Source organism: Lissotriton vulgaris, chromosome 6, assembly GCF_964263255.1.
Source record: "Lissotriton vulgaris chromosome 6, aLisVul1.2, whole genome shotgun sequence".
In the NCBI taxonomy this organism is placed as follows: domain Eukaryota; kingdom Metazoa; phylum Chordata; class Amphibia; order Caudata; family Salamandridae; genus Lissotriton; species Lissotriton vulgaris.
The window spans coordinates 167,941,596-167,954,335 of NC_141694.1; the positions used below are offsets into that span (position 1 = coordinate 167,941,596).

Here is a 12,740-nt window from a genome sequence, read left to right on the forward strand (position 1 = left end):
CATACGTAGCACACCAGATAGAAGAACAGGCCTCTCTCCACACGAAGTGCTAATGGGGAGAGCTATGAGATTGCCATCGGTTCCGACTGCAGCACTAGTGAACATCACAGACGATCTGATCTTGGACTACTGCAAGGGACTATCTGATGCCGTTAATTCTGTGTCCCTCCAGGTCCAGGCTGCAGAGGTTCCATCAGTACAAGACTTGTGCCATGACCTGAGTCCAGGAGACTGGGTCCTGGTGAAGAAGCATGTCAGGAAGAACTGCTTAGACGTGCGTTGGCGAGGACCATTCCAAGTCATACTTGTAACGAATACCGCAGTGAAGTGTGGAGGTCTGCCAAACTGGATACATGCCTCACACACCCGAAGAGTGCCAACACCTCCAGAAGGAACAGCTCCTCTCTCGGATGAAAATCCGACGGGAAGCGGAGAAGCCATAGAGGGGGAAAGCCAAGCTGTGGAGGTGATCGAAGAAACTGAAACTGTGTTGGAACAGGACGACGAAGGTCAGGACACTAGTGGGACCGAAGTCGCCTCAGGAGAAGAAAGTAATTGGGAGTCCGACCCAGATATCGAGCAGACTGAGAGTGACCAAGAGACAGGTCCTAGAACAAGGAGCGGAAAGACAAAGAGTGACGAAGCCAGTTGGCCGGAGAGAAGGAAAAGGCCAAGTTCGGAAGGAGGGAAAGAAAGAACTCTTGCCCCGATTGCTGAAGAATCGGATCAGGAGGAAGAGACGACAGATTCAGGAACTGAGAGTCCACGAAGATCGAGAAGGGTACGTGTGCCCTGTAGAAGGTACGCCACCCCAGAGTGGACTTATCTAGCAGATGTATTGGGGACAGAAATCTGGGAGAGTGAAGAGCGTGAAAGTAATCGATCTCGATCCATTTGTGGCAGTGGAGATATGGATGTTGGCGCCTGGACTCGAGACTGAGGGGTTACTGACTTTCACACTTCCCATACCCCCACGTTTGAGTAAAATTCAAGATCTAGTGCTAAAAAGATTACAATTTCCAACAGTTGGTCAGCAAATGTCAGAAGAAGAAGAAAAAGTTATTCGCTTTGAACTGTTAATAATTGTTGTGAAAGCTGCAGGTCCGAAAATAATTGTTGATGCATAAAAGACTTTTGTACGTATGTTATAAAGAAGAAGATAACCTAGCGCCGAGTGGAAAGAAGAATAAAATTAGGGATTACATTTAGAGGACGGAGAAGGGCTAGGGTTGTCTGCTGCTAAGAAGAGAAAAGACATTGTGGTGAAAAAGATACCTGTTGATAAAAAGGCACTTTAAAGACTGTGAAAGCAAACAAGCAACCAAAGACTGGAAAGAGAATTTTCGCTAGAGAACGAGGGACGCTGTGTTTGATAACATGGAGAACGGCAACCCAAACAGAAAAGCTAGATGTATAGTAGGTACACTTATAGCGATAGTGATATTCCTCATAATCATAGTAGTAACGATATCTTACATGACAGGACATGAGAATGATAAAGAAATAGCGAATGTAAAAACTGTAACGACTTTGAAACCTGCTCTTGTGGGAAAGAAGGAGGAGAGCACTGTTATACGTGAAAAGGCGTTACTTGCGGATGAAGCTCGTAGATTACATATAGACGAGTCACAGGGAAACTTTAGGTCAAATGCATATGCCAAATTATTGTACGAATATATCGATGCCATGGAGGCCAAAGATTGCTACGTTTGTATGCAATTGCCGGCTTCTGTAGACGAAGGCATTAGATATCATCATCTCCCATTAACTTATGGGATAACATGTAGTTTACTGCTTAGTATATTTTATGGTAGAGAAGGATTTGAGTACTACTTTTCAAATTATGATTCGGTACTGCCTGAAGTTCCGAATTATAAGCAAATGAATAAGTGGGACTATTACAAAAAGGAGGATAGACTGGCTAAGTTCTTTCTTCCTTGGGATACATTAGATACATCATATGCACGTAGAAATAATCTGACTTGCAAAGTATCAGAAGTAGAGAAAAGGTTTATAGCACAAGTAGATGATCGATGCAGACGGCAGAAGATTCTAAAAATGTCAGGACAATGGAAAATAGACTGGACAGAAGAAGAGAAGGCACATAAAAAGAAAGGTAGCAATGGTCCAATAGCATTGGATAGAACGCAGAAGGGAAAGTTATGTTTAGCTTGAAGCAAGACATATTATGAGAGTGAATTTGTAGGTGAAGTTAGTTGCGAGCACTCTTTTAAACTAGAGTACTACACGAAAGATTTTATGAAAGGGATGCAAGCTATTCCGAATGTGTATTTTGTATGTGGGAGAAATGCCTATGTAAAACTGCCAGACAATTGGTATGGTTTGTGTTACTTGGCAATTGTCTTCCCCAAAATATATCATGCAAAGGATTTGGCGATAATAGAAGGAAAGGCTTCGACGAGAACGAAAAGGGAAGTAGGAGATGCGGAAGTAGTAGGAGATGTATTTGGAGCGATGTTTCCATTGTTAGGCTTGATTCTTAACGATGTTAAAATTAGAAGGTTAGCGACAGTCGTGGATAGATTGTCTGCTAGTACTGCAAGATCATTAATGTTAGTAGAAGGTGAGATGCAGTCGATTAGAGCAATGGTTTTACAGAACAGACTTGCTTTAGATGTGATATTAGCAAAAGAAGGCGGAGTTTGTAAAGCTTTGAAAGTTCAGGAATGTTGTACTTATATTCCTGATAATTCAAAACCACTTGAGAAAGTCATACGGAACATTACACAGATTCATCAGGAAATTGAAGATTTGTCAAAAGAAAATGTTTGGGAAAAAGTAGGAAATGGAGTGGGAAAGGTTGGAAGTTGGTTTGCTAATCTTGGCAAAAGTATAGTTTGGTATATTTTAAAGCCTGTATTAATAGTATTAATTTGTATAATTACATTATTAGGATTAGTAAAATTGTATAAGTGGTATAGGTCGAACAAGTTACAAAGATCGATGAGAGACCAGGAAAGGAGACTAGCTGTTCTACAAGATCAACAGTATAAAAGTCTGAGAGCACTTGAATCGATAAAAAGAGGAACTGATGTAACGAGTTCTGTATAAAAGATATTCAAATTGCTTTTAGTGATGACTCCTAAAAGTCATCAAAGGGGGAACTGAGAGAGCGCAATTTGAATGTAGAGTATATCGTAGCCATATTTAGACGTATATGTTATAAACTTAGGAATGAAATGCATATTGTAATGAAAAGTTGGCGATTATAGCATAAAGGCCAACTAACGTGATAATATGGTATAGGAAATGTAAATGTATTCACATGTTGAAAATGCATTAGATTTAGAAGGCCCGTATACATGATGGGTAAATATAGGAATGGGTAGAAGTGTTTACGAAATGTAGAACTTGCACAGTAGAAATCGTATACGTGTGTAACTTTAAATTGAAGAAGCGGCGAGAAATATAACGTGGAAAGACATAAACGTGGAGTAATGTAGAGAACTTACATGACAATGTAACCAAGGAAAATGCATAAGTTATGCAGTCGTATTCTATGTATTACATATATTTGATGTAGAACGTATTTTAGTATAACTAGGGCTTTTACTAAAATACGAATATATAAATGTATGCCAAAGGTTATACTATGTAGAGGGGTTTCTGTAGGAATGCTGGAAGAGTTTAGGTCATTTGTGATTGTAACCTGACTGACCAAGAGTTCGCAGGAGCATAGTCAAATGTATGTAATTTAGTGGGCTTGTAAAAGTCGTAAATAGCTTGATGTGGACGTGAGAGCCAAGAAGTCTAGCACTTGTTAGATTTAAGGTGACAATGCCGGACGGAGCTTATTGTTCGAACGTGAGGAGAGACACTTTTGAGGTGGACTATGTTTTGACAAGACCATTCACAGGATCTAGAAGGTTAAAAAGTTGTACAGATAAGTTAAAGCCTTGTCTAGGTTCATATGACATTCGATCTGAAAGAGTCAATAAAAGTCGACGATGAGATGATGAAGATGACATCTGAGGAGAAGGGTCAACTTAACGGACGACGCAAGGAGTGGACCAATGGAAGAAGCAGGAAGTTGACATCATCGGGGAAAGTCCGTGGTGGGCGTCAAGGGGCGTTCCACCCACCCTGTGATTGTGTATTTTAGGGACAGCACCCCGGGGAGGAGGTAGCAATGAGCAATTGGGAGATTAGGAACAGCGAGACGAATTGCTCAGAGCAAGGGCGAAGGTAGATGCCTTGAGCAGATGCGCTGAGACATCAGAGAGCAAGGGAGCAGTAGGCCGAGGACCCTTAGAGAGAGCAGATGGGTAGGCAGATAGGGTACTGCTTCTGAAACTTAAGATTTCCTTTAGAGGCTAAGAGAGTTTGAACTTCTTTGGGAGTCAAACTGCTGACACCTTTTTAGGGAAGAAACTTGCGAAGTAGGGTTGTCACGTAGTATAGAGTAGGGACAGATTAACTTGATGATTTTTATCTTACTGTAGATGACGCAGAAGGAACCACTTCACACCGAAGCTTAAGCGGCTGATATTGTAACTGATTTTGTATTTTGTATACTTTGAGATTTTATCCTGAGTGGATTGTATCGCATTCAAAATAACTTTATATAAAACTCTTAAAACTTTATCAGTTGTAAGTGGTTCTTCAGAGTGGCGTCAGTTAATGGGGTTTGTCTAACCTATGTGGGGTTGTCTTTTACTCAATGACAGATATAAAACGGTCCAAAAATGACGAATGAGATAAATTATTAAATTGATCATAATCATAATTTGATATCAAAATCTCATTCCCCGCACTTGAAATAATGCTTTTAAATATTTCTTGTTACCGAACATCTCACATTTTTTAAACAAGTAGTTAAAAACAATGATAACTCTAAATATATTTTGGCGGGTGCTCAGTTGTTTTTCATCCTGGAAACATATCATTTGTTTTGTATTCTGATTCAATTATGAACTGTAACCTTCTCAATGCGTCGGACGTCCCCCGGCCATCCGACGTCACGGTGGCATGTGCGTCGGAAGGCTGCGCGCGCGTAATTTTTTACAGCACCGCGGCAGACGGCAAAATGGTTAACAGTTTTTTATGTTTACAGACAAGTTGAGAAGAGAGGAAGTGAAATAACGAGTTGGCTTTTTAATTGGATATGCAGAAATGCTTGTGTGTAGCTGCAAAACATGAACGGGAAAACATTCCAAAAAGCTGATATATGGAAGGTCCCAGAACCTCTCATGACTGTAGTCTGATTTTCTGACTGTTTTAAATGAACTGTGAAACTCTGTGCAGCCGAGTGTTAATCCACAAATTAGCATTTTAGTGGGAGCGCGATCAGCTGCCTCCGGGTCGGTATCTGGACTGGAGTCTCATTTCCTGTTTTACATTGTTCTTGCAATTCTAGTGGGGCTGAGATTGAATCTGCATGGCCTGACAATAGGCACTGGCAGGATTGGCATCAGCCAGCTAACTAAGAATCCAGTGCGCTTCCTAAATGATCACCCTGTACCTAGGGGGACCAACTGGCATGGGTCCAAATTGAGGACAGTGAGTGTGAAAATTCAGGACAAAAATTCAGGACAAGAGGTCGAAATTCAGGACAGAAGGTATGTTTTACAGACATATCAGAGGAGGTTGCACAATAGTATATACTTAAGTAAATAGACAACCACTTAAGTACAAGTGAAAATGAGTTTATATTAGGTTGAGATAATTGTGCACTTCATGGTTTTCAGTAAGCGTGCAGCTTTAAGCAAATGTGTAGGTCTATTTGTGGTAACAAAACCGCCACCCCACCACACCCGACCTTTCCAGCTCCCAGAGAAAACACCTGATGCCTGGTCCAGCCAGTCAGGCCTTGCTACCACCCTCCAATGGTGCCTCTCATCTTCACATAGACCGTCTCTCATGCGTATTTCATTTTTTTAATATTGCTATTCATCCCAAGTATGTAGGGCAGAGTGTCTGAGTGCATTACAACACACATATACTATATAGAGACAATGACTCATATAAATGTGAAAGTCAATGTATAGGAAATGTTGCTTACAATGTGTAATCATACTTTCATCCATTATTCAGTCTTTCACCATTCATTCTGTCCTTCCATCTGTGTGCCCATCGATGTCCATACTCAACCATTTACAAACCTATCCATCACATATCCTTCCATCCATCAATTCACTCATCCATTCCTCCATCCACCCTTTTACTCATCCATCAATTATCCATCGATCCAACCTTTAACCCTATCCATCCGTACACTCATCCATCCACTCTTCCACCCATCCATCCACTCATTCATCCAGCCATTTACCTATCCAGTCATCCTTTCACTTGATCATTCATCCATCCAGTCACTCATCCTTCCACCCATTCGCCCATTCTGCCATCCATTCACCCATCCTTCCTTTCTCTCTCCATCCCACTTTCACCTAGCCATCCATCCTTCCATCCACCCATCCACCTACTCATCCACTCATGAATCCATCCATTGAACCTATCACACATCCATCCTTTCACTCATCCAGCCATCCTCTCATCCATCCACCCTTTTACTCCTTCAATCATCTATTTATCATTTTGTCCATCTACCCGCCCTTTCACTCACTCATCCTGCCTTACATCCACCCTTTCACTCATCCATCCATCCATTCACTCTTTCACCTATCAATTCATCAATCCATCCATCATTTCACTCATCCATCCACCAATTCACTTGCCCAATATCCATCCTTTCACTCATCCATCCAGCCATCCATCCACCCATCCCTTCACTTACTTACTCACCTTTTCACATTAATTATGAGCTGAGCCTTTCTCTGCAGGGTTGTAGACAGAAGAGACCCATCAAGAACTTCACCCTCGCTGTAGTTCTTAAAGCAAGGGGTGGGGTGGGGCAGGGAATAGGCCCCTGCACATAGGCAATCTGAAAAAGTGGAAGGCATGAGTCATGCATGATGCACAGTGCCTCGATGTGAGGCGACTGTGAAATGGTGTTGTTTCCAGAGCTTTAAGTGGGATGAAAAAACTAGGGGGGGTCTCTCCAAAAGGGTTTTTGATGTAATTAGGGCGTGGCTTAAAACGCCTAAGCAAAAAATCTGTGCTTACTATAATGTGCCACCCAACTGGTATTTTTGTTGCTTCTGTCATTGCTTCCAGATATATAATACAACAAGTAACGTTACACCTAGAACAAGTAACGTTACACCTACAACATGCCAGAACTATTGGCTTTGTCAATGGTTGTTAGTTTCATAAAATAAAAAAGCAGCAACCATGGCTTCCTTGAATATAATATTGAAAATGCGTCAGTTCTAAAATGATGAGACTGAAAGAACTATAATCCTTTCCTTTGAACTTCTTTAACCGTCTTCCTTTGATGAATTGGTTTCTCACATAGCAGCAGGAAGGGGAGTTTTTGCACTTCCATGTTGCAGAATGCCCTGCTGTACACTGAGGCTGGCGCAGGCCCACCACATGCTGTACCAGCCCAGACTGGCCCATTGTCATTCTGTATGTGGCACTCAGCTGCATACAGAATAACAATGAGTGGGTGGGGCTGCTCTTGTGCTCACAGGAGTGCGAGGCGGCCCCATCAGGGAGCTGTGGCCTTTCGCAGGGGGACAGCTCTGTTCCCTGAAAGGCCCAAAATTACGGAGGCGAGGTCCAATTCTCGGATGGTCCGTGAAAGATACGGATGGTTGGTCACCCTACCTGTGCCCTTAGTATGTGGCCAGTGCTGCACCTAACAATGTGTATTGCTGAAGCGGCCCGACAGAGTAGATGAGGCGGGCCTTGGGAGTGCAGCCTGCAATCTGAAATAGGTGAGGCCTCCAGAGGCGAGGGCACAGGAGGTCCTGTGCACCAGTAGCCCCCTGAGCTCAGATCCGCACCAAGGCAGGAAGAGAGAGAGTCCCGGGGAAAAGGATGTCATGTCCTCGCGGCAACTGGCTGGGCTTCCTATGTCCTCCGTCCCCCGCACTGACACTACCAAGAGGCCAATGGCACTGAGGGGGGATCATCTGGCCTACAGCGAATTTCAGTTAGCTTCTTAGCAGTAGCGCCATCAGCTGCCTGCACGTCGGTGTTTGGACTTCAGACTCAATTTCTCTTTTACTTGAACCATGTAGACTCCAGTCCAGGCATCGACCCGCAGGCAACTGATCTCACTGCTGCTAAGAAGCTAATTTGTGGATTACCACTCACCTGCTGAGTCTCACACTGGCACTGTCACTTACTTGGGAGGCTTGCCACTGCAATTCGGTATACTGGCCAGCTGCCCTCCCGTCTCCTCCGAATCCTGGCCACTACAACATTCACCAGTGATTCTCCCTTGGCAAACGTGCACGGTGCGCTAAGCAGCAGGCTCAGCCGCAGGTCCCAAAGCTGCACAGTGGGCTGCACATGCTGGTTTCTCGAAAGGGGTGCGTAGATATAAATGAAGGACAACATACAGTAACGCTCAGTCAGTTACTGTGGTATCTGCTAAAACAAATGTAAATAAAAGTATTGCTTTTATAGAAATAAAGCAGCCATTTTCATTAAAATTGGAGCACAAAAATACGTGCTTCACTTTTGACACCCGGTGCACATTATATACGATGAAATTTCCAAGATGGCGATTAGGTGCACGCCAAAAAATTTAAGACTGAACAACATAATCCTCTCAGACCTCTTTCGGGCACGAATGCTGAACGTGGAATTTAAGGAACATTTGTATAATGACTTGAAGATGCAGATTTGCAACATGGCGATTAGGTGCAAGCAAACATTTTGAGACAGACGGAACGTCCGAACGTCGTCTATTGAGTGCGCAACGTGGTATTCAAGAAAGATGTTTAAATCATCAGATTTAACAGGACAAATGTAATTAAGCGGGAGCCTCAGTCAATCACAAGCAGGATATGAAATAAGTAGTCCGGAAAGGAGCACATAATTACCTACCATGCAAATAAACTGTAGTTGGCTGGTACTCCTTGGTAAAAAACGGAAATGATGTATGGTAGCACTGGCCAATAAGGAGCCAGGAAAAAAAGAGCAAAAGGGGAGGCAGCAGGCGGGATTAGGAGGGATTACACTCTGCAGAGGGATAACCCCAGGTCTTCCAGACCTAACAAGCATTAGAAATGCAATAGGTCTCGCAGCATTAGAGTTAGTGCTTTTAGAATTGTTTATGGGTTTTTTTGTAAATCTTTAGCATGAGGTTGAGGGTGAGTGAGGGTGAGTGAGGGTGAGGGGTTTGAGGGTGAGTGAGGGTAAGGCTGAGGTGTTGAGGGTGAGGGTGAGTGAGGGGTTGAGGGTGAGGGGTTGAGGGTGAGTGAGGGTGAGGGGTTGAGGGTGGGTGAGGGGTTGAGGGTGAGTGAGGTGAGGGGTTGAGGGTGAGTGAGGGTGAGGGTGAGTGAGTGAGGGTGAGTGAGGGTGAGTGAGGGTGAGTGAGGGTGAGTGAGGGTGGGTGAGTGAGTGTGAGTGTGAGTGGGGGTGAGTGTGGGTGAGTGTGGGTGAGGGTGAGGGGTTGAGGGTGAGTGAGGGTGAGGGGTTGAGGGTGAGTGAGGGTGAGGGGTTGAGGGTGAGTGAGGGTGAGTGAGGGTGAGGGGTTGAGGGTGGGTGAGGGTGAGTGAGGATGAGTGAGAGTGAGTGAGGGTGAGGGTGAGTGAGGGTGAGTGAGGGTGAGGGTGAGTGAGGGTGAGTGAGGGTGAGGGTGAGTGAGTGCGGGTGAGTGCGGGTGAGTGCGGGTGGGTGAGGGTGAGTGAGGGTGAGGGTGAGGTGTTGAGGGTGAGTGAGGGTGAGGGGTTGAGGGTGAGTGAGGGTGAGTGAGGGTGAGGGGTTGAGGGTGAGTGAGGGTGAGGGGTTGAGGGTGAGTGAGGGTGAGTGAGGGTGAGTGGTTGAGGGTGAGTGAGGGTGAGTGGTTGAGGGTGAGTGAGGGTGAGGCTGAGGTGTTGAGGGTGAGGGTGAGTGAGGGTGAGGGTGAGGGAGTGAGGGTGAGGGTGAGGGGTTGAGGGTGGGTGAGGGGTTGAGGGTGAGTGAGGGTGAGGGGTTGAGGGTGAGTGAGGGTGAGGGTGAGGGTGAGTGAGGGTGAGGGTGAGTGAGGGTGAGGGTGAGTGAGGGTGAGTGAGGGTGAGTGAGGGTGGGTGAGTGTGAGTGTGAGTGAGGGTGAGTGGGGGTGAGTGTGGGTGAGTGTGGGTGAGGGGTTGAGGGTGAGTGAGGGTGAGGGGTTGAGGGTGAGTGAGGGTGAGGGGTTGAGGGTGAGTGAGGGTGAGTTAGGGTGAGGGGTTGCATTGTTGGCATTATCCTCCCCCATCCCTAGTAGATTAGGAGAGGCATACAAAAGGCACTGTTTTCATAAACAGAGAAGCTGTTACTGGGCTGCTGGGAGGGGACAGAGGGAGCCCACAGGAGAAACCATGTCTGTCTGGCCTGTTCATATGAACAGGATGCAGAAAAAGTTGATATGTAGGAAAAGGGAGTGCATTCAATGAAATGCGACCACTATCATTTACCTCAAAAACTAAGACTTATTTCCGGCTGCATTTGACATAAAAATGAATGCAATGAAACGCGATCACTAACATTTAATTCAACGCCAAAGACTGATTCCTGCATTTGACATACATAAAGAATGAATTTTTAGCACACTGCGCATGCCATGAGCAGATGGGAGCGAAAAAAAGCAGAACTGCATGTTTTTTTTCTCTATTTCCGGACTCAGCTGCATCTGAAAGACAGGCTGTCAAAAAAGCATCATATTGTGCTGGAGAATCTGTAAGTAAAGCTGTCATTCATCCTTACTGGAGAAAATGGAGGCCAAATATACAGAGGGTGGGGGCGTCAGGAAAATGACATTGTACATGCAGCCTGATAACACAGAGTGACCCGGCCCAGCAGGCTGCACTGCCAGCAGCAGCCCTCTGCTTCGAGGCTCTGGCTGCCTTTCTCTCCTGCTTCCCCCCTGCCATCGACAGGACCTTACCTCGTCAGCATCTCCTTGACCACATACAAAGAATTTATGAGGGGGAGGGGGGCTGAGGACAGCTCTCATCTGCTCGGTTAAAATGCCTGTCTGTCTTGATTTCTTTTCAACAGCCACCTTATTACCAGGCAGAGCGAATGGGGTGGAGGGGGGTTTGTTGGAAGAACGAGGGCGCTGCAAAAGAAATATCTGTTTGCGGGGTGATTTTTATCGCCACGGATAATATTGTGCCATGAGAGCGCGCATGAAGTCGCCAGGACAAGGCTGATTGCTTAATTCTTGAGCTGAAAAGGACTGCTTGCTGCTCCATAGCCCAGTTGCACGGGGTCTTTAAAGGGCGATGGGGGGTCCGGGGAAGAAAATGTTCACTTTTTGGAGCAATTCATTACAAGGCTTCCGTTGCCACTGAAGTAAACGGCACCATTCCAAGATGGCGGTGAGCTCCGGGATGTCTTGTGCGCTGTGAGCTATTACTTTGTATACAAACAGCCGTTTGAGTAGAACCGTGTTCGGTGACCTTGGAGTCGGAGCTGCCGGGGCGCACGGCGCGACAGTAGGCGGGCTCATAGACAGAAGGGACCGCCATGGGTGATGTGTCGGAGCGTAGCCTGTATCTTGCCGTAACTCTCGCCTTTGCCTCAGGGGTGCTGGTGGGGTGGCAAGCTAACCGCCAGCGTAGAAGGTTCTTGGACTGGAAACGGAAGCGACTGCATGACAAACTCATCGAGACCCAGAAGAAGCTCGACCTTTCCTAAACATTGCTCAAACAGGCGAGTCTCCCCAAAGTAAATAAACCCTTAGTGTGCATCATGTGTGCAGGACAGAGGAGTGCAGTGTTTTTAAAGTGGCACGTGTTCTAATGCTTCCGGGCAGGTTTTGGTAACTTTTTGCGCCCATGAGTCACAGGTTTGGTCTGTGGTATATGACAAGGGTTTTATAAAAAGTGAAACTCCCCGGTGGGAAAGATGACTGATAGAGGCACGGACTCTGTGATTTAAACAACAGATAGAGTGTTGGCAGGGAAATTTCCACTGTACTACAGTAACGAGAAATATGACGACTGCGCAGTAAACAAGTTTTCCAACTACTGCTTAGTTGGCAAAATCAGACATAACAACAAGACGGAGGGAAGAGAGGGGAGGGGGGAGGAGAGATGCGACACGGCGGGAGGGGGCGGTGCGGCTCAAATAAACAAACAAGCCGGAGGGAAGAGAGGGGAGGGGGGAGGAGAAATGCGACACGGCGGGAAGGGGAGGGGGCGGAACAGGGGAGGGGGCGGAACGGGGGAGGGGGCGGAGAGGGGACATGCACGCGCCCGTGACTTTTAAGGTCAATGCGCATGCGCATAAGCTTAATGCGCATGCGCATTGACCTTAAAAGTCACGGGCACTGCAAGGAATCGCCACGATTCCTTGCAGTGTGGATAAAGAGTGGATAACTCGCAATACTCTCGCCTTGCTCGATGCGCATGCGCATCGACAGGCGAGACCTAAAAATGAACCAGGAGGGGCGGATTCAAGGGGATTGACTAGGTATATTCCTCACGGCCTGACTGGGAACAGAAACCAGCCCTGGCAATTCAATTTGACAACACATCAGGAGGGGGCTACTGAGAAGCTCCGACCCTGTGGAGGTTTTGGGCCACCAGAAACAAAACTGGGCCTCACGGCTCAAAAACCGGCCCCCACTTTTCCGGCCAACTGGGAAAATGCCCAGTGCTCGATATGGTCAGTCAGGCCCTGATAATACTAGTTCCTCCCCTTCTGATCCCCACTTCTTGATTTAATGTCACACAGAT

General features: G+C 45.9%; 1 protein-coding gene across 1 annotated transcript; it reads left to right on the forward strand.

Moving 5' to 3' along the window:
- The first annotated feature begins 11,370 nt into the window (after positions 1–11,370).
- Positions 11,371–11,732, forward strand: LOC147706963 (mitoregulin-like). The gene has a single exon (XM_086925149.1). It carries the CDS (start codon positions 11,527–11,529, stop codon positions 11,695–11,697), a length of 171 nt encoding a protein of 56 aa, XP_086781275.1. The 5' UTR covers positions 11,371–11,526; the 3' UTR covers positions 11,698–11,732.
- The last annotated feature ends 1,008 nt before the right edge of the window (positions 11,733–12,740 follow it).

Coding starts and splice junctions, on each gene's coding strand:
- LOC147706963 (XM_086925149.1), top strand. CDS start 11,527: ATGGGTGATGTGTCGGAGCGTAGCCTGTATCTTGCCGTAACTCTCGCC.